This window comes from Melospiza georgiana, chromosome Z, assembly GCF_028018845.1.
Source record: "Melospiza georgiana isolate bMelGeo1 chromosome Z, bMelGeo1.pri, whole genome shotgun sequence".
Lineage (NCBI taxonomy): Eukaryota > Metazoa > Chordata > Aves > Passeriformes > Passerellidae > Melospiza > Melospiza georgiana.
The window spans coordinates 57,827,201-57,850,607 of NC_080465.1; the positions used below are offsets into that span (position 1 = coordinate 57,827,201).

The 23,407-nt window shown below is 34.9% G+C and overlaps 1 protein-coding gene and 1 long non-coding RNA gene across 5 annotated transcripts in view; one reads left to right on the top strand and one right to left on the bottom strand.

The window, feature by feature from the left end:
• Nucleotides 1-23,407, bottom strand: part of FER (FER tyrosine kinase) — a 158,547-nt gene that overhangs the window by 54,080 nt on the left and 81,060 nt on the right. For all 4 annotated transcript variants that reach the window (XM_058043459.1, XM_058043461.1, XM_058043460.1 and 1 more), the window contains 3 exons: nt 20,684-20,887; nt 17,086-17,208; nt 2,608-2,664 (listed from right to left, as the gene is read on the bottom strand). In XM_058043459.1, coding sequence (XP_057899442.1) covers nt 2,608-2,664; nt 17,086-17,208; nt 20,684-20,887 — 384 coding nt within the window. The remainder of the gene's footprint in view (nt 1-2,607; nt 2,665-17,085; nt 17,209-20,683; nt 20,888-23,407) is intronic.
• On the top strand, nt 905-12,225 carry LOC131095557 (uncharacterized). The gene is made up of 3 exons (XR_009115897.1): nt 905-1,033; nt 6,736-6,840; nt 12,013-12,225. It is a non-coding gene; the product is annotated as an uncharacterized LOC131095557 (long non-coding RNA).

The following is a 23,407-nucleotide window of genomic DNA, read 5'->3' on the forward strand; positions in this document are numbered from 1 at the left end:
TTTGTTCTTATTCTTACTCTTGCCCTCTTTCATTTTCACACAACTGTATTTTGTGAATAGTTTTTAACTTGCAGTCTGGAAGAGACTAAAAACTGATCTCAAAAACTGTGACACAACACACCAAAATAACATAAACATTCTCATATACAAGAAAGAAAAACCAGAAAATACGAAGAAGGAAAACATTGAATATTAATTATTATAATAAATTAAACCCACTTCAAAATGTATTGCTGTGTATGATGATCCAGAATTTCTTTAAAACTCAAGCTCAGCACTGCTCTGTAGAGACAAATCTGTAAGGCTGTCATTTGGACAAGACTTTAGAAAGCAGCTCCTTTTATCATCAGACATTTTAGGTAGTGAATAACATACCCACAAGGCAATTTAAGTATTTTTAGCTTTCATAGAAGAAAATTGAAGTACTAAATACCATAAATACTCCACCTGATGCATTTTTATGTAATGAAAAGAAAAGGAAAATTAATTAGGACACAAATTGAAAGAAGAAGGAAATTGTGAGGTATAAAGCACTGGTATCAATGAAAAAAACCCTCAAGAGAAGGAAACAAGAAGAAAACTACAGATCTGATACATCTAGTAAGCTTTGTATTTCCCAAAGAATAAGCATAACTCAATTTTGAAACTATGTCTGATTAATTTCTACACATACTACAGTTCTGTGTCCTGGAGTCTGGAGCTGCATGTGACTTCAAAAAAATCTGCTGGAGATGTTTGCCTTCCTTTCCTGAGTTATGAAGATTTCATTACATCATGCAGCTGAATTTAGTGTTGCCAAAGAAAGATGACAGAAAAGGAAAAAAAGAAACTCACAGATGGAAAAGAGTAACATGCTTCCAGTAACAAGGGAATAAATGCAGGGCTTAACACGCCTGCAGAATTGTTTTCTGTATGCTGGGACAAGGAAGATGTAGCCGGCAAGTGAGGCTCAGGATCTCTGACAGCCCTTCTAAAGCACCTCCAGAGGCTAGCACATTACCTCTCAGATCTGAAATGGCATGAGGCACCCAAGGTAAGCAGGTGAATTGCTCCCAGGCCACTTTACCATTCTGGTCAGAAGTATTTAACAGTGAAATCTGAATCCATCCTGAGCTTTATTTAAGTCTTGAAAATGCTTTACTTCTTTATTGACAATATTAAAGTATTAGTGGATAGATGATTTTTATTAAAACACATTCCAATTCTGCAATTTTCATTTTGTGGGGTATTATTGAATTAATGCTGAGTAAATAAACTGACCATTCACCCCTGAGGTGCATATTTTCTAAAGCTTGCATCTTTTACACATTAAAATTTTGTGATTTCTTCCTCATCTTTTCCAGGCCGCTCAAGGTTTTGTAGACTCTGATTTCTCACTTCTGTGGTGGATGGCTATAATTTATTTCACATTTTGTCATACAGATGTCAATATTCCTGTCATTCTTATATATTTTAGTATGAACACATCTTCTTAGAGGTGAATGCATAAGAATCATGCTGTGTTCCAATAAAGTTCTTAGCCTATTCTGTATTTCTTAAAGAACATCCTTCTATAATTAAAATTCTGAGCTGCCTTTACTGAATGTTAAAAATGCTTCGTGCCAAAAATGCAATACCGTGTAAATTGAATTTACTAAAAATGCTTTTCAAAACTAATTCATATTTATTTTTAACAAGTCAAAGCTTTTTTTGTGGCTGGAACATCTTCATTTTTCTCCCTTGATACCATCCTGTTTAAGAATGTGAAGATCCTAAGTATCTGTATTTTATGAAGGCACAGCTCAATATGGTCATATTTTTTGTCATCTTAATCTCCCAAAAAGCTTTTATACTGGGAAAGAGAAGTTTATGGAAATATTTTTTTCCCCATTCTTGAATTTCTTACTGATTTTTTTTTAGTGTGCACCATAGTAAGAAGGCAATTAACTACTTTGATTTGTCTCTTCCTCATTTAATCTTATTTTCTCAGTTTTTGGAAAATCTTTTCAAACTACTCTGTGTCCAGAGCAGCACCCAAAATGGTCTTTGCAGGTGCAAAGGTGCCAAAAAAGTGAGGAGTTGCTTGATTTTAAAGATCAGTAGTTCCTAAGCAGACTTTGTAAACCACATGTTTATGAACTACACAAGATTTAATAAGATTGTGAAATTATCTAATTCCATCAATGAATGAGTGAAAATAATCATGCACAAGCAATTAGCATTTGTTTTAATAAATAATTTAGTCATCTCATCATATCAAATTTTATACACAAATGCATAAGCATACATCTATTTCTCTGTGTTTTTATTTATATTTTGTAACATTTGTCTCCAACTACAGAAAGTAAAACAGCCACATCATGCCTTATAGAAATCTAGTTACCTCAAAACACTTCCAAAAGAGAAAAAAAATGTATGCTAGTTAAATATTTTCAGCACAATCATGATAATGTTTACTAGTAAGTGTGACTTATGTCTGTTTAAAGCATAAGATTGTCTCGTGTATTAGTGTAAAAAATTGACATAAAAATTACATACCAGAGCAATTTAAAAGAAAAGGTATACAGAAATAGCTTAATTATTAAAGTATACTTACTCAAATGTTATTTATCTCACTTTATTACTTACTTTGCCCAGTAATTCCCCCAGCGTGACATCTTCATGATTGAGAACCCACTTCTTATCCTATGAAAAGGAAAGCAGAAATTTCAGTCTGTGCAAATATGTCAGATACAGTTTCTCTAAAACACATTTCAGAAATGGAGCTGAAGAAGTATTACATTTAGAGCACTGAATCACAAGCATACCAAGAAATTTTAAACATACGCATTTATAGTTCAAGAGTTTAGAAATCTTGCTATACAATAAAATAGTGGGTGATATTGTATAGCAAATTTTTATTAGAAATTAAGCCTACAGCATGATGGTATGTAGATAGATTAGTACTATGCAAAGTTTCACACAAGCTCTGGAAATAATATTTAGCACCCTGATTTTAACAATTTGTCAAGTGAAAATTAGATAAGAAAACTTCATTTTAGTATATGAAGTAACTTACTACTAAATTTAAAAAAAACTCCCACATTTTTCTCCTCAGTGCACATGGAAATGAAATGATCTTCTGACTTGTCAACAAGACACATATTTGCATATCTTATATCTTTTTTGGAAGTTGGAAATAATACAGGCAACTGCTTGAAAAAATAACACATGACAGGTAAAGCATTTGTCCAGGAATTGACCATTCCCCTGTGCTGGGCACTGATGTCCAGTTCTGGGCCCTTCCCTTCAGGAAGGACATTGAAGGGCTGGAGCATGTCCAGAGAAGGGCACTGGAGCTGGGGAAGGGTCTGGAGCACAAGTCTGATAGGAGGCAGCTGAGGGAACTGGGGGTGCTCAGTCTGAAGAAAAGGAGGTTGAAGCTAGGTGGGGATAAGTCTCTTCTGCCACATCCCAAATGAAAGGACATGAGGAAATGGACTTAAATAGTGCCAAGGGAGGTTCAGATTGAAAATTAGAAAAAAAATCTTAACTGACAGAGTGGTTAGGAACTGGAGTAAGCTGCCTAGGGAGGTCATGGATTCACCCTCTCTGGAGACTTTTTGTCGAACATGAATTCAGCAAATCTAAAAAGGGGTGGGGATCATTGCTATTGTGATTTCTACGCTTTTGTCCATAAGTAGAATGTTACAAGTGTGCATTCCAAAGACTCTCTGAATGCCTCCATTAACCCAAACTCCCAGCACACAACACCTCTCAGTCCCATCCCAAGAATTCCTGTACCACACTACCATGCTGCATGATGGAAACCAATCTTTACTGTATCTCTTCCCCAGGTGGGAAACTGTGAGACTTAGGAGGAAATTCTCAATATACAATAGTTTATTTTTCCCCTGTACACAAGATTATTGCTTAAAACTACAGCCTCACTGATCAAACATCATAAGAAATGTATTTCCTTCATCTCAGTTGATACTTTTTGCAGAATGAATGTCACATTCAGAAGCTGTTATACTACAAATAGATAGGAAGTGCCATCAAACTGCACACTCTTTCAATAATAATACTCACATTTAAGAAAATAATTTGCAAAGAAAGCTGTAAAAAAGAAGAAAAACACCACAAAAACTACTACTTAGAGGTATTAACATAAGAGTTTTTAACATTGAAATAAGTGTGGTAGAGCCAAAAAGTTAGACAATTAAAATTGAATGGATTTTTTACTGCTTAACTACAAGGATTCTGTACTTCAGTGAATAACTTTTTGAATAAATTGACAATATGACATTTCAAAAGCTTGTTTATGAAGGAAAAAATTCTGATAATTCTTCAGAGAACTAACAAAAGAAAATAACAACATAAAGTGGAATCAAATTATCTGTTGAAGGATTTATTATCACTGCATCTGTACATTAATCTGTACTTTTTATGAAAGCCTTCAGTCATTTCTTATACCACTTTAACTCATTTATTAATTTATTGTGGTTCTGCCAGATTTTTCACAGTCATCGAATTAGTCAAAGCTTGGTCAGCTTCATTTGATACTACTCCTATAAACTGCACAAAAGCAGTTCCTTCAGCAGACAGTAAGAAAAAAATCTAACAGAAGAGAGAGTCATATACATCATGCCAATGTACAATTCTGACGTTAAAAAAGAAACAAACCAAATTTTCTAATTCGCAATGTGTTAGACATTAATTTAAATAGTGTTCAAAACACAGTGTCATTGGTCAGATAATTGCCTTTAATTAGTAAACTATAATATGAACAGTAAGGTCAAAAATAACAAGACATTCTACTCCAAGTTTGTTGTCTCACTAAATCTACTTGAATTGCTCTGAGTTTAATATGACATCAATTAATAATCTGAATAGCTGTCAGTAATTAAAGACATCAATAAGGCACACTTATCAATGTCAAAATCAATGCAAAAATACTAGCACTCATAAACAAAGGTTATGAAATAATGTGTCTGATCACGAAATTCATCATCTTCTCTAACTGCTTAATTCTGATTGGAATAGAATGTAAGGACATTTCCAGTTGTCAAATGCCATTACTCTACAGATTCATCAAGTGTGCAAAAGATAATGAAAGTTAGAAAAGAAATGTGACAGCAAAATGGGACAAAAATATTCTTGAATGTAGGTATAGATCAACAGACACTTTAATGCATATCAATCCAAGTCACAGAATTTTTCATTTCAATAGCGTTAGTTGCTTCTAAATCAAATGGAGCAAATCCAGTACATTTTTGTACCTAATCAAAGTAATCTGAATGACAGCAAGCAGAGCTCCTGAGACTATTAATGCCCATTAATTTCACCCAGAAGGAAGACATTTATGATGCAGCCCTTTTCTTGTGACATCGCTATCTCTTTACCTTGTGCTTGTTCAGATTTTTCTCTTGTTAATTTTGGACCACAGAATATAAAAACACTTCAGAAAAATTCAGTCACACAAATTAGCATTTGAGCATACTCATTTGTAATCTTAATTATATACCTTATTTCCAAATGGAATAACTTGGGACATCTACAAGCTTACCACATTCTGCTTTATTTCTGTCCTCTAGCTTCCCCCAGGAGGAGAAACTGAATTACATGAACATCACACTTGGAGAACAGGTTTACTAATAAGATGATAGGAATCCTATCCGTTTATCTTACTTTGGAGGTACTGCTACATCTGTTGGTCAAACATTGAGAAACAAGTTGTCAACCGGACAGTTCACAAAGGGGAGAACTTGGTCAGCCATGACAGTTACTCCTCCCCAACGGCCAGGCACTTGATAACCCACATCACACACAAGGTTTTTATATGCAGCAGCTTGCTAGTGCCTATCTTTCTAGACTCTGGGCAACCACTCAGCACACTTGTCTGACTTCAACAAAGATAAGCATTTTCAAAGAGAAGAGTTACTTCAGAAGTCAATTTTAAGTGATAAAAACCAAACCTCAAACAGACCAGTAATTAAAGAAATAAAACTTTCAATTGTGAAAAGCAATACTTAGAAATAATAAGAAATGTCTCCTTTTACTCATAAAATAAAGTATTCTGGATATACACTATTCTTTTCCTGGATACACAGCATTCCTTTATAATGTTAGGGTGTTTCATGGTTCCCTGGGCCATGATAAGGTTCAAACCTTGAACTGTTAGCAAAGATGGAATTGTTCATCATTCCTTACTTTAGTGAGCATAGAGTGGAGTTGTGTGCAAGGCACTGAAAACAGTTTGAACGGCAGTTGGTTGCTGCAAAAAATGAAATCTCAATTTTCCTTTTCTGAGCTATGAGACTGAAATGTTATCACTCTTACCCTAAACATCTTCAAAACGCATAAATGCAGTTTTTATCCTGCCCGTCCCCCTTCATTAGGAGAAGTTACATCAAAGAGATCATAAATTACTATACCAGGAAGAAAGTTTACAAATCATCTGCAGTAAATTAAAACAGCTTTCAATAAAATAGAAAGCATAATCACGATCTAATACTTAATGTTCAAATTCCCTAAGCATTATTTTTCTATAATTCTCAGTAACAATTTCAATCATTAACAATCCTAAAATGGTACTTTTTCAAATTGAAAACCAGCAGTAAAGCAATCAGAAAATAAACTTTTAAAAACAGATGTTTTGAGAATTAGGTATGAATTTATGAGCCTCAGCTTAAATACTTGGTACTAAAAATTTTACCATTTCTAAAAGGAGAGAGATAAGGCAGGAGGAAAAAAGCCACCTGTGTTTGTATTCAGTTTCAGAGAACCACCAAACAACATCAAGATTCTTACCCAAACTCCAATACAAGAATTTTCAAAGAGGAATAGTGAGGAAATACTGATCGGGCTCCAACACTGTGCGTAAGTAAGACTTTTTGTTATCATCACTGTTATTTACTCATCTCATGTTCTCTGTCACATTATTTACTCTTCCTAGTTCAGAAGGCAGTATCTATAACAAACACTGTCACTGTTTTTCATCTTAATTGTAGATGTAGCAAAGTGAAAAATGATAAAAAACTCTATAGGCTGGAAACTCCAGCTGATTTAAGGAGCCCCAGAAGGAATCAACCAAAACTTACTGCTTTAAGAGAACTCAAAACATATGACTTTCCAATCTTAAGAATCTATCCCAGAACAGCATGCGGCATTTGTGAAAAACCTAAATATCCTTCCCCTTTCCCTCATCCCAGTACATTAATCCTTAACATTCTTCTAAAAAAACTCAAAATAGAGGGATATGGTCAACACCTCAGGAGTCAAGTGCACGAACAAAGATGATGCCTGTTTCTTCATCGTTTAAGCAGAAAAAATGCATTAAAATACTTTGGAAAGTATTATTTGCTTTCCTTCTTACAAGTTAAATAGGAAATACAGTAGTATGAATTACTGCAGCTAAGAGCTATTTTTCCACATCAACAAAAATGGAAAGTTAATCTTTCATTTCCAATACTAAGGATAATTGGAGTAAAATTATTTTTATGGCTAAGAAAATCAGAACCACAGACAATTTTCATCAGATGGGTATTCAAATCTCACTTATCAGAACTTGATGAACCAGACAAAAAAAAAGTAACAGCTGTGTACATGTGGATAGGGCATATCAGCATTGGAATGAGAATTTGTCTTTTTAGAGAAGTACTATTTTTGATACCACCTATGCCAGTAGATCTAATGTTCATATCAATTTCATGAATCATAAACTATGTGTTTCAAGTCCTTCAGATTAAGTACAGAAATAAAGGTAGCTGATGGGAAAGATTTTTCATAAGAATAAGTGGGTTTTACAGGAGGGGTTTTGAAAAACCTCACTGGCAACTTCTTTAAAACTGTTTCAGAATAAAGATTCATGAGCTGTAAAAATTGTTATGGAAGCTGCTTTGCATTATTAACAGCACTGTATTAAGCCACACTGATGAAACTCAATGTGAGCTGTAAAAGAGAATAATAGCTCCTTGGGAAAAAAGTACGATTTTATCTGACTTCTTACTATTACATAAAAACTCTGTGAAGTTCAACCCTCCTGCTAAACCAAATTCTGAATTATCATATAACAGAAGAAGTAAGATTTGGAAAAGCTATTGTGCAATTTATAAACTGCAGAAGTGACCTCAGATTACCTGCACAGCTGTTCTTTGACCATTCTTTCTTGAAGATCAGTAGGCAAAGTGACTGTACAATTCAACATACAATACCTGTTTTCCTCAGGGTTTTTTTGCAGTACTTCCCTAAACCTATGTTTTATTTTTTATGAAAGGGCTAAAATGATGCTAAGAATATTCCAGGAAAAAAACAGGAAATAAAGAAAAATAAAGAAGTTTAAAAAAACAACAGAGAAAAGAAAAAGACATAGAATGTGAAATACTTAAGCACAGGAAAAGGAAAGTCAACTTTATGTCAAAACCTTTATATTTCAAGCACATTAAAACACACACTATTCCTCTCAACTGAATACAGTAAATTCAGCTACCAAAACAAAGTACTCTGAATCATCTATTAACCAAATATATTCCAACAGAAAAATTATCAGCTCTGGATCAGGTATGACCAACAAAACACTCAAAGGCAAACAAAACCATGGGGTAACGTGATTTTTCATTTAAACATTCCATGTAATTTAAACAGAGAGGAATGGAAAAGCAGAGTCACGTTATGTATGCACAACACACTCCCCAAACATTCAAATTATTAAAATAGGCTAAAATATTTTCACATATGTGCAAACACATTTTCACTTCCACCCACATATGGAAAGGTTATGTCAAATGGGCCTGGGGGAACTACAGGTGTTTGTAACAATGTCCAAGACAGTCTCCTTGAACTATATAAGACACTTAGCCACATACTTAGTTCCATATCCAGTTGTTTCCACTTAGATTTTTTTAACCCCAGGAAGAGAAAAGCTTAATTCATCCCTCAAAAATAATGTTTTAAGTTTCAGTGGTCAGCATGCAATACCTTTCAGAGTGCTACAGTTCCACATTCAACCTTCCACCAAATTACTATTTTCTTCAAAGCAAAACCCCAAGATTCTTCATCCTAAGTTTTTCTAGCCACACATGTTTATTTTGCATTGTCTTTCATAAGCTTCAGATAGCATGTTAAAACCACTGAGCTGGAACAGAAATAAACTGTCCAAATTTCAAATAATCTGATGTATTAGCTGATTTGTGACTGTGAGAGCACAGGAAAAAGGCAAAGCCACACAGAAAGGAAACTGTAGCCTTAACTTTTGAGATTTCAGTGTACCAGTGAGCTTGACCTGCATTCCATGTAAGATGTTGGCTTTGAATCAGAAGTCACACAAGACTACATGGATGCCAAGAGTTTAAAAAGTACATGCTGCACTGGGTTTTTTACATCAAATGCATACAGTTCTTTAACAAGATATTGGTATTTTCTCACATACCACCAACTCAATATTCAGATAGCAAAAGCAATGGAAAATCTCTTAGCAGCAGAAAAAAAAGCTGATCAATGAAGGACACACAAAGGGAAGCAGCAAATACACGAAATGGTTCTGCTAGATATTAGCACATTCTATTATTACTTTAGTAATCTTCTAAATGCTGTCTTCCGCAATCTTTTTTCTCCTGTATTAGTGACAAAATTTTCCTGTGTGGTTGGTCTGTAGAATCTACAGATTCTACAGACAGATTACACAGTAATCTTTGTTACTGTGTTGGTTCTGGCTGGGGTAATTTTGTTCACAGTAGCTAGTCTGGGGTTATATTTTGGTTTTACATGTTAAAGTATTCTCTTGACAAAGATGATTACCCATGAAGCAATCTTTATGGCATGCATGTGTGCACATCCTTCTCTAAAATTAAACATGAAATATAAACAGTGAACGTGAATGTTTTGAAGAATTTACCACCTATTCTAGCACCTGTACAAGTAGCTGTGAGGAGACAAAGTTAAGACAACTGACACCAAACAGACCAAAGGGATATCCCATACCATACAGCATCACTCCTAGCACATAAAGCTGCTCAAAAAGAAGGAAGGGGGAAGATGTTTGGAGTGAAGGCATGTTGTGGTGCCTGGAGTTGTGCTTCCCCAGTTGCAGAACTTTGTTCTCCCCCTTGTTGATCTGCACAAGGCCCCTGTCAAATCCATTTCTCCAGCCTTTCCTGCTGCTCTGGATGGCAGCTTGACCCTCTGGTGTATCAGCCCATCCTCCAAGACTGGTCTCATCAGTAAGACTGCTAGCCATCACCCAGCTTGTTAATGAAGAAGGGGATGAAGGAAGGATTGGACACACGACTGACCCTAGGGGTAGAGCAGTAGTTACTGGCCTCTAATTAGACTTTGCACAACTGATCACCACCCTCTGGGTGGTGATCTTAATTTTAGTAATACACTATGTAAACCATTGGCAACTCTATTAGGAAAAAATCCAAGCGACAGAAAGGATAGAATTGGTGATAGCATTTACTTCATTATGAACTGAGCATGAAATCCATGCACTACCCTCAATAGCAGGCTAAGTACAGTATTTGCTTTGCAAATAAGGAATCCTGAAGCCTTATCTATTCTCACCTCTGAACTCCTCCTTAATCAACATTTAAATAAACAGATCTTCTTGAGAATTCAGACACTATTACATACATCAGATGCACTAACCTAACCAGATTTAAGAAAAACGTATCCTTCTTACCCTGTAGCTCCTTTTTGTGTGTATCCTTTATTCCTCCACAGCTGAAATGCCATTTCGCTCCTTTTTAACATTTTGTTCCACTTAAATTGGCGGAGGCCAACTACTTAAGCAACCACAAGCAACTTCACAGGAATTTAAGAGCACAGACACTCATTCCTATTCTTAATCTACACTGTGTTTTCTGACCCATGAGAGCCAGTATTCAAGGAAGGTTATGTGCTTGTCAGCCACATACTATGAAAACACTGAAAACTCAAAGCATTATTTGCCTTAAAGTCATCCTGACTGCACTAGTGAAAACAGGAATAAGAATATAATTAGAGGACTACAAGAAGTTTACTACAAGGACTACAAGAGTTTTAGTTCAGCAGAAAAACTGCTGCAATCATACACAATTCCAATATAATTTTTTATTGCACTATATTAACATCTGGTTATAAAGCTTCTGATAAAAGGCCCAGTTTTTAAAAGTGCTCCATAAGGCACAATTTACACCCAGAATATTACAGAACACAGTCAATCCTTTGATTTTCACGTGTATAGCCAAATGAACAGCAGCAAATTCTAGTATATCTAAATAATCTTTGATGAAGGATGCTTTGATTGAAGTAGTTTATTCTCATAGGTATCAGTTATAAAAAAAGATCATCTTAAATCTTTCATTTAAAAATTTTTACCCTTTCCTAATAATATACCTTTTTATTTTTTTTAAGAATGAATTGCTTGCTTCCATCTCTTGCTTTATAAATTTTGCTTATTTTTTCTGCTTCCTACTGTTTCAGTTGTGTTTGAGATAACTCATTTTATTCAATTTGCACTCCACACAGCAGTATGGCATTCTGTAATTTTTTTATATGAAAGTTGCACAGAAAGTAGGAATGCACATGTTGCCAAGGTTTAAAATTTCAAGGACAGAGAATTTTCTTTATTAAATTGGTCAGAAATTACATTGTGTTTGTTAAAATGAAATTCATATACTTGATAAAATACTTTTTTTTCCAGGTTTGAGCGTAATGCTTACACCCTTTAGGAGGGTCATCTTTCAATTTTAATCTAAACCTCATCATGGAAAGAAATACCAGAAAAACAAGACTGAACCAGAAACATTCAACAGAGCTGATGTTTATTGCCATGGCCTCTTAAAAAAACTATAAAAAACTTCGATCACTGAATATAAAACAATCCTTATTACTCTTTGTTCAGGTAGCCTTATCTGCCTCCATTATTATAAAGCATTTTAATGAGATTTTTTGAGAAAATAAATCCTTTCAGTTTTGAAACTAGTCAATATACCTGAAACTATACATAAATTTGGTTCAGTACTTTGTTAGCACAAAGAGTAAATTACTCTCTTTTTTCCCTTTTCTCTACAGGATGACATGCCTTGACAAGTACAGACCAGCATTAAGGATGATGCATTCCTTTTGTTATCTGACAGAAATATTGCAATAATCTCTGCTAAAAAATGTTAAAAGCAAATCCTGTGACACTTCTCCAAATTCTGAAGGAATGAGAATGTAACTGAAATGTACTCTCTAATATTAGGATATGAAACTCTGCTCTCAAATGTCAATAGCTGCAGGCTATTGATTAATTTAGTGCACATACAATAAATACATTCATTTCCTGTAAGTATGTCTTTTGCGTATTATAAACACTCACTTTCAATGGTGATCAATTTTCTTAAAGAAAACTGAAGATGTGTTTTGACATTTGAAAATGCCTGTATTAGACTTTAACCACACCCATGAAAATTACAGCTTTAGGCCAAAAACCAACACCCAAAGATCACTACCACCAGTGCTTCTTGGCATTTCTACAGAATGCCTGGCCAAATTGGTGGGTATCACACAGGTAAGCCAGGGTGCCACAGGAATCCTCTTTGGAGTGACAGATCTAGCCAAGGTAGAGCTGCAATAACTGCATCACTCCCTGCTACAGGCTTCTTCTGTCTTTTGGATTCCTGCTCCTCAAGAGTTGTCCTCAGGTCAAACAGACTCAAGATGATCTTCCCTCCAGAGAGCACCATTACTGCCACTGCTTCCCTCTGCAGCACCTTAATTGTCTCCAGCCATGAAATGAGCATCTGTAATTGTGCGACAGCATTACTTTGTGTTAACTTGGCCTTTGTAAGTCTCCTTGTTTCTATTCAATATCTCCCAGCAGGCTTAAGAGTGCTTCCCTGAAACGGAGACTGTTCAGCAGCCTCCTTCAATTCCTCCTCCTCCTGTGCTTTGCTGGCCTGAGGGGCACACACTACCTGTACTCTAAGCACATGTGTTGTCTGCAACAGCGAACCTCAGCTTGCTTTGCTAAAATAAAACAAACCTCCCCAGAAAATCCATCAACAAAAAATTAGCATTATTTCAGATTTTTACTAATGCATTTTCATGAAGAAAATCTAACTTAAATTTACAGCTCTTCACAATTTCCTTCCAAGTCTAACTCCTCAATACATTCATACCTTGCAAGACAGCTTCAGATCTGCAGAGAATTCTCACGTCACTTGCAAACTGATTTATCAGCACTACAAACACTAATAAGAAATGCCTGGTTTTTTCTCTTTCAGCACTTTTCTTTCACCTCATCATTTATGATTGATCCATCATTTTCCTATGTACACAAAACATATCAGACCATATCACAGGCTTCTTTGTCACATAAAAATACACCCAGAATTTTAAAATTAAAGTTACTAGTAACAAACACATGGCTTAACTCATCTGACAAAGCAGCAGTTAATTTTTTCCATAAGTTCAGAATTTGAATTAACTACAGAGCATTCATATACCGTGAGTATTTCAGCACTAGTGAAATAGTAGCAGATCTTCAGAGCAAATCAACTGGTGCTCAGAATCTGAAACATGTATTTGGGAGAAAAGCATCATTTCAGGCTAAATCTTTCCTGGTTCTGAAAACTGAGCTCCCTCCAATGAGCAGCTGTGCATCCTGGGCAGATTTGCTTCAAAGGTGTATTTACGATCCAAATGAAAACTTTAATACAGGTACACTTAAATAAAAATGGTATCCCTTATTTTTTTGATCATTCTCTGTTCTAGTAGTCAAAATGAAGCACATTCACACCTCAATACAGGTGGTGTAATCTGTAAAAATATAAAAAGGAATTATATTTCAAGAAATCTATCACCCTCGAAAACAGGAGGTCAAAGATCTTAGAAGGTTAAAATACATCCAGTATGGTTAAAACAGCATTTTTATTTAATAAAGTCCTTGGGTGTGCTTTGAGTTACTCAGCGGCTCTGTGCACCAGTCAATCCATCAATAACAACCTGAAGAATATAATGTACACTTTTTTCAAGAAGATTATAAATAAGTATGAGACACTTTTCCATTAAAGAAGTTACTAACAAATATCTTTTAAATGCCATCAGTTTTTCTAATTTAAATTCTATTATTACAGAATCATTAAAATTCCAAGCAGGCAATTCAGTCTGCATGAAATGGGACATGGGACAGGCCTTTTGTGACACAATTAAGCCTGTTCCTTTCAAGGGCAACATCACAGAAGGTGAACACTAATTTTCCTAATATTGTAAAGGAGAATGAATGACTGTGGGAAGGAAGGAAAGCAAACGCAAACGAAAAAGAATAACTTTTTTTTTTTCTGTGAAGTTTGTCGTATTTAACTTTCAATTTCTAAATAAGTTATTACAGGGACAGCAATTTGCATAAGAAGATTAAAGATTACATGAAATGACAATGACTGCTCTGCAGCTATAATGCAAAAACAGTCTTTGCAGATGCCAAATGAACTTTAAGGAAATGATAAAAGACATCTTGGTAATAGCACATGATGCATAAATTACCCCCAACACTAGGTGTCAGAGTGCATATGCTACTTCTGAAAACGACCTGAAATGTCTCCACTTTCCCATATGAAAGAGTTCCATGCAAATTAAAAAGGAAAGTTCACAACAATCTTTTGCTTAACTCTGAAGTACATCTTTCAGAATACTGCAAATAGTTTTTATCATATGGGAGAAGTAAAACCACCATAAAATTATAGCTCAAACCAAAACAATTTAAACATTTTTGAGAACAGTTGCTCTTAAAAAATTCAAATCATGTCGCTAACACCCTTTTCAACACTGCCTTGTTTGGCTCAAACTGCTGGTCAGGAAGCACTAAGTATACTATACATTGGTTTTACTTTACACCAAGTATTAGCAGCTGTAGAAACTGACATCCTATTTCATAAATTCATGAAAGCCTACATGCAATTGCAACATGTATATTTAAAAAAATCTATACATTCACTTTCCTGTCACCCAATACTTTTCTTAGTACTAACAGTCACCCTTTCCATTACTTTACATAACATATCAGAATGGAAGTAGAAAGGCTTACTAACCCAAAGGACTCTTGAATATTAAGACTGATGCACACCAGGACAAGGTCAGTCATATGAAAAAACAGATGCAGCCTGTGGATTTTACAAATAGATGCCGATTACTTGCATAATTTTTGGGAAACCTGAGTAACTGAAGTAGTTGTGCACTGCACCTCAGATCAACTACCAACTAACACAATTCTAGAGGAAATACTATTATTTGCACTAATTTTTAGTTAATACTGAGCTTAGTTGATACTAACTCAAGTCAACAAACCCAGGGAGGAGTGGACCCACTTCATTTTCCCCATGAATAGAGGAAAAACAAAAGGCCTATTGGAAGTTTGGGGTTTTCCTTTCATTATCTTTCTCGTAGAGAATTATTTCCCATTTTGTTGCTAAGAGACATAATGACCAGGTACTTGAAAGAAAAAAGAAGTTGTCCCAAAAAGGTGCGGTTAGTTACTGTCTTATGTGAGGGTTTCTCTCGGAAGGGCACAGACAAGAACTGAGCTGGAAATAAGGAGGGCTGGGGCAGCTGCGAGCTCCATCTTGCTCTCTCGGCTCTGGAGAATGGTCGGAGCTGCCTCATGGGGGGGAATTCTCTGCTGCCACCAGAGCGGTAATGGTGAAATGACCAGGAATGTCTTTTGGGAATATGTTTCTTCTATAAGATAGGGACTAGAAAAATTATTCGGCTATAGTTACATAAGCCTATAGTTACATTAAAACTTAACTCTGTGAAGAGAAAATACAAAATGAAGCAAAAAAGGATGGAGTAAGAAACCCCGTATCATCAAAGTAAGCAACAGGGAATGAAAAATGAATGCTGTTTTACAGATAAGGTGTTCCAGTTTATCAGACAATAACTAAGATTATGTGATAATATTCTATACTGCTGTTTTACATTTGCTAAAACAGGGCTGCTCTCACATTATGTACAGTCACATTTAAAACAAACACAGTATTAAAGAGAGAGAGAAATTTGCAAACAGTCTTTAAAAAAATTAATTTTGACTTTGACTACCCCTTATTTGTAGCTTAAACCATTTATATCAAAAATAATTACACAGTAAAATTAATGTTCTCTGCTTTCACATGTGATCTAGAATGAATGTAAGCAGTAACTTATGTTCAATGAAGCCTCAATTTGGTAATCAGCAAGATACTAACCTAAAATGTGTATTTCCAATGTCCCACTCTTAAAATTTTAAAATTATATAGAATAGTTAAGGGCAGAAAAAGTGCAATTTTGAGAAAAAGAACATACTTGACTTTCTTAGTATTATTAGCAGGAAAAAACTAGGATCTTGGAATAGGTAACTAATGGTGAAATATAAATTGTCGTACTTCCTAAAATTTTGATGAACATAGGTTTGAAACCAGTCTTGAAAAAAACAAATATATCAAGAACAAAAGGCTTATCCATAGTTGAGATGCAAAGATACAAGTGGAGTTGCCTTATGAATGAAGTACCAGCTAGATAAACACTAACTGTAAAACTGCTGGAAGAACTCAAGGAGACTCTTAAAACACTGATACAGTTTAATATTTAGTCCTTTTTATTTCCATCCTGAAATACTTTCTGCAACAGCTTCCTGATTAAAAAGTAAATTTTTGTTTCACATTTTCATTGATACTGGAATATCAGTACCTTTTCTTGTATCTAACTTATTTTTGCAATATGAAATAGGGACAAAATGCAGTTGTCATAAGTCTTCCAAAATTTCATGAGACCTTCTCCGTTGTATAAAATAGATTTTTTACTTTATAAAAGGAACTAAAATGAACTACTACTTTGAATTACTTAGTAGGGAAATCCAAATGTGAAACCAAAAATAAAAGTATGAGGATACTTGATAAGAAGTTGAATGCCATTCTTTCAAAATAGCAAAAATTCATAGGAAGAATCAGGATGGAGAGCTGTTTCAAGTGAATGTATTGCACAGAGGTGAGAAGGAGATCAAGAACAGAGTCACAAAATAAATAAAAATTAAAAATCTGCTGAGAAGTTCCATAGAAGCTTATTTAAATAGTAACAGAAACCCCCAAAGTTATTGTCTGTCAAATAAAGGTTCTGGAATGTATGCATTACCTTAACAACAGGATTAAGCAGAACAACACCCGACTTCTTTGTAATAACTTGCTTCGTTGTGTAATGATGTTCTATAAGCTGAGGAATAGTTGGAAAGCCAGTTCCCTCAAAACGATATTGATTCTGTATGGAGGCAAAAGGAAAAACTTATTTTTCTATAAGCAATAGTTTGAACTAGAAACTGCAAAAGTGCTTGACCAAACTTTCTTCATTAGTAACAACACAGAAAAAAAATGTGCACTTTTATAGAGTTATTTTAGATTTCTTTTCTGACCTATTGAGTAGCATTTATACTCACTTAACAGGAATGACAGTTATGAAAATGATAAATTAATAAAAGAAAAATGACTGCATCAGTCATTTAAAGCAATATGATAAAATAACTATTTAAACTCATAATTTAAATAGATAGGCCAGTTAAAATCAAAATTATTACAGAGTGAAATAAAAATATTATAAACCAGAAAAAAAAACAACATCAATTTCTTATTTATTTTTAAAAATTACAGCAAGCAAACTAAAAGATCTGTATGATAAAATACAACAAGCAATAAAACAAACAGGAGATACACAATAGCTATCCTAATCTCACCTTCCTTCATTTAGGGTGTCCTAAAATTAGTAAATCCCTGGCACAGAGTATAGAATGCATGATTGGTCTGTAAAAAGAGTATTTATCAGGAATGTCTAAACGAGCTAGAGACAAAGGCAGGTGATACACAGGCTTCAAAGAGAAGTTGGGCAGGATCCTGCAGCTGATTGTGAAACACGATAAAGTCTCCTGCTTTCCTAAGTCTCAGCATCTACAGACAGAGAGCTTTTCCCAGAAGGCAGTAGCTGCCACAAGCCTGACAACAATGCAACAATGAACAAGTACTGCAATTTTCAAAACTCAGAGCACAGGTGGTGATTCAAGTTCATTTGCACAAATGGGCAGTGAACATCTCTACCACTGGCATGCTTTCTTTCTAGCTTGAAGGGCTGAATTCCTTACAGAGCGACTTTTAAGTTCATTGTTTCCTTAAGGGTTAAAGCATTAACCTCCTGAAATGTGTCATTGCTGTTGGTAAAGACAGCAGGGTCTTGTCAGCTGTTTTTAACATTCACCGATCTCTATCATAAAAACGTTTCCACAGTCTGAATGTTTTGTTGTTTGTTAATTAGTGACTCAGCTTTGATTGACCACTAACACTAGTTCCCATCCCTTTAAAATAAGCTCCTTCATACTTCTGATGAAGATCCAAAAAATCTGCTGTCCTAAGAGACTCCTCAGCACAACTACCACTATTGCCTATAATTTCCTCATTCCAGATCCAGCCACTGCCCATCTGCTGCCATTTCTGTAAAACCTTTAGAGCAGAGCCACTGTCCTTTCATTCTGTGTATTTATACCCAATTGTGACCCTTACTAAGATCACTAACAAACAAAATTTTTTAAATGGCACAGCCTCAAATAAGCAGAAATGAAAACAATGGCAGCCTTGAATGACAGCAATGAATTTTTATGCTTAAAGCTGAATGATGAATTAATTTATCACACACATAATTGTATCAAGATTAGCTTTTAAAATAATGGTAAAACCAGAGAGAGAACACTTAAACAACTGAAGGATTGCTGTTAAAACAGATGTCCTGCTCTAATCTTCAGTACTTGAGTCAGAAAAAAAAAAAGGGAACCTGTCAGTGATCCAAGAGTGTGGTTTGACCAGTCAGAAACCCAATTCTACATTGTTCATACCAATGTAAACAAACCAGCAAATCCTTTGTACTAAACTCTCCTTAAACCTGCCTACAAAAATGTCCATGAATAAATACCTCATAACGTGAGCCTAACACTCCCAACACCTATTTTCTAGACCTTAATAAAGCTAAACAGCCTTCTAAAGCTAATAAACTTTTTCCTCATTCTCAGAAAATTCACCAAATAGGAATGCATACAGTGGACAGAGCATCTTTAAGAAAAAAAGAAAGCGTTAACTTCCATGATTGCCAAGAAAATCTACTACAAATTAATCCCAAGAACAGCTGAACATAATGCTTGTAGATTAGTAAATGTACAAGCAGGTAAATATCTCGACCTGACAATGCTGGGACTGTCCAGGCCATGCAACAGTTTCAGTCTTACATTTCAAATCTAACTGCTGGATTCTATGGAGAGAACGATAGCTTCTTTTGTTTTCTTTTGCTTTGGTGGAAACCCTCCTACACAGACACACAAAAGAAGAAGCCAGCTTACAGGTAGGCCCCAAAGTAATAGCTGAAACTTGGACTTGAAAGTCCAATCTATCTTTTCAAGATGTACTTGCACATACAGTGATTTGCACAAAATTATTTCAGTTAGACCACATATATAATGTCCTTTTATTTCTGCTGGGTCAGATCAGGGTGCACCAAGCACCTTGTAAGACTCTAGGTAGAGGTAATTTTACTGCTTTAATTTTCTCATTTAGCAGTCTGACATATCAAAATACTTTAAGGTCATACAATCGAAATAAAATAAACACTGATTGTGTGTTCACTTCTACAAGGAAAATTCTAGGTGAGAACTAATGAACACTTTCCAGCATGACAAGTGTCCATAATCATTAATCCTAGAGAAGCATTGCAAACTCTGTGAATCTCAGAAAAAATATTACTGCTTCTCAAAAGAAAATAAACCAGGTACACAATACTGAGTTACCCCAGGCATGCTGCATCATCTGGGGATTCAAGCAATGAAATTCCCTCAGTGTAGAATCATTATGCAATTAAATTTGAGAATTTTTCTGTACATGGGAAACTTTATTACTAGAGAATGAAGAGACAGCACTACTGAATCAAAACTGAGAATGATTTACTGCAATTTCATACTTCAAGAAAAATTTCTAGCAATGTTATGGGAACTGTAACATTTTGAATAAGTTTAAAATTCGGCAAGGTAAAAAGAAACTTACATACATTAAAAAAACCAAGCAATGCATTAACAATAAAAAACCCACACTCTGTAAAGGTAGATAATAATTAATATATTGTTCATTAAGTCATCGATTTTTCCTCAGAGCAACAGGGGCGTCAATTCTGGTCCTTAGAAGCATACACACTGTGCAATATCCAAAAGTGTTTGTGTTATACTGAACAAAACAATTATCACAAGACCAAAAAGAAAATAGGCACCCGAAGTGCAACAGGGACTTCAATTCCCATGTTTATAAAAAACAACACACATTATTTTCTTCTGCATGGCTATTTCAATTTTTCAGGAAGATGCAGTGGGATCATTACAGTCTGAACTAGAAGTAGCTAAATTTGCACCAACTATGAAAGTGGGTAACCAACCAATCAATAACCAAATGTAAATGCATAAATAAACAGTAACAATTTCCAGATTTCAAAACATTTACAGAAATATCTTGGCTTTTCAGTATAAGACAAAAGATACTGAATAACCTGATGCTTCCTACTTTTCCTTTATTTCCCAGAATGACCTTTACTCCTGATTACAGCACAGATGGAAATATTTCTAACAGCTTTCATATTTGCACATAAAGGCTAAATCCATTTGCTATAACGAACTATGTAGATCCTAAATTGAATATTCAGTACTATGTCAGAGACGTACATCAGCATATTGTATGATAAAGTGTCTCCGTTGTCCATCTGAAAACACAGAAAGGACATATTCACCAGGTTTCCCGTGGCTCTCTCGCACCAAGAAGTCTCCTTGCTGCTTTAATAGCTCCTGGGCTTCTATTCTTGGAATTGCACCATGATACCAGTCTTGCTCAGCCAATGGTTTCTCAGTGGTTGAGATTACATCAAAGAACTTGGGAAAAATATTGAAGAAAAATGTTACTATAATAGTACACTTTAAGAATTTCCTTGTACATGAAAAGTATCACAAACAACAATAATTTCTGGTTTATGTATCTAAATTATTTATTTCTATTAACCAACAAGATCAATGCTCTGACAGCTCTTACACTTGCACAAAAGCATGTTGGTCGCTTTCTTTTCTTTTTACCTGAAAAATCAATATATCAAAAGCAGAAGTTTAAGGAATCATCTATAAAGCATGCAATATTTTTCATCTAGCTTGCAGTTTTTCGTAAGCCGTACTGACCAACTCTTTCTCACACATTCTGACATGCTATTAACAACTAAAAATTAATCATTTGTCTATCCAGACAGAAACTTCTCAGACAAAACCATAACACATTGACTCATACAAAGCACTTGAATTGGATAAACTGTTTTCAGAGAATTCATCAATTGCATCCCAAATCAATTAACAATTATGAGCCTTTTTTCCTAACACGTACCCTGTAGTGCAGAGTACACACTTGGGTGTATTGTCCTTATGAACTCTATTGTAAGACACAAAGATTGTAAGGAATTGTTTTCACTACATGGAATTGGCTGCAAATGGAAGCTACTAGCTATAAGTGGAAGCTAATGAGTTTTAATCTATTATTTCACACATTAATTTTAACATGCCTACATTGTTTAACAAAACACTGACTAAAACTTTGTATTTTGTCACTGACCACTTCAGACTTATTTATTCCTACCTTTGGGTAGGAAGGCAAGCCCTCATTTAAGCTGTATGCAATTCAAAAGCTCATAGAAATTCTCACAGCCAGAGTGGTAAAGCTCTGAAAAATGTAACACAGCACACACTGTGAGTAGAACAGGTATGTGGATGTTTCTCAGACTCCTGAAGTGCACCTAGGCAATGGCACAGAGATCTCTGTCTCAGTGAAGCACAGTCAAACAGATGCAAGCAAAGCAATACCATTCTGAATTAACCTCTGCTATTGCTCTGTCCTGATAACATCCCAGGCTGGGGGCCATCTGTACATTTAAGGTTCTTCTCAGAAGATACTTAGACCACAATGCCTCACCTAGTCCAAAAAACACTAGGAATGGTCTCAGACTCTGAGAGTGGAAATGAGCAGATCCAAGAATGGGAATCTACACAGGAATTCTTGTTTCCAAATATTTGCAATTCTTTAGGACTTGCACATATTTTTAGTTGTTAAAAATATCTTTGTTAGCTTCCAGTTGCCTATGTTATACTTCAAAGAACCAGTTTAGTTCTTTGTAAGGATGCTTGGTCAGGATCTTGACAGAAAACTGGAGAACATATTTAAGAACCTGACAGACCCCTGTGGTCTCAGGTATCAACAGAGAGAGAATCATCATGGATGAAATTCAGGAGAATTTCACACCTGAGATTTGAAACAAGTGCTATAACCAACAGGCTGATCACAAGAGAGACTGTGCTCTGTTACAGAGTCAGAGATAGGAAGCACTATGTAAGAAATAACTACAGCTTGAACAAAAATTGCACAGAGTTTTTAGAGGCAAAAGCTGTACTCCAAGGTTATGTGTTTATCAGCACAATGAGCTGTTTAAAAGCAGAGATACTGATTGGCCAAGAAGATAGTCATATCTTTCAATTTCATCAACAGTTAAAAAACATCCCAGGTGAAAACTGTTCACCACTGTTAAATGACATTATGACATTTTCTTTCACAAATTTCTAAAAGAAAGAGAAAAGCTTTCAAAATGTTAGACAATGTTATTTACTTGAACATTTATTTCAAGTAAGTATTTATTTATTTATTTATTTATTTATTCAAATATTCTGAGCTTGACTTGAAAGAAAACCTAGATCTCTGTTATGTTCAGAGTAGCAAACTCTTTAACAGGAGCAGATTCCTACTTGAGAGGGAATGCTCCTAAGGATAAAAGGACTGTACAGGGTGACTAATCTACTTCATGGCCTTCATGAAAGAAAGTTTAAAAAAAAACAACCAGAAATGCAATTTATTTATATCTTAAAAATGAAGCCACCAGATTGTAAAATATGCTTATGTACAAACTGGGTTCAGGCTGAGGCACCATTCAGACAATCAGGATCAAATCCCAAAACAAAACATCTTATGAGCCTTTATGACAGAGCAAGAGTTTATGGAAGGAAAACAGACAATTTTAGACATAGATAACAATGGTATTGTCTATAACTCTATCATAAATTTTCCCTCCCTTTAAAATTTGATTGAAGTATTGTTTATTACTTCAGAAAGAAAGAGTGGAAATTCCATGGACTTTTCTTTGTTGATTGTCCTTCAATTTACCTTACCTTTACTTTTTATCATATCAAGGTGGTTTTTCTGATGAAGTAAGCAGCAATTATTTTTGTCTTGAGTGTTATTAAAATCACATTATTTTTATGAACAAGTCTTCTGATTTCAACATATTTCCTCTGTGATATAATATTGACCCTAACTGGCTATAGAATAAAACATGGCTGAAAGACTAGAAAAAAGAGTACCAATGC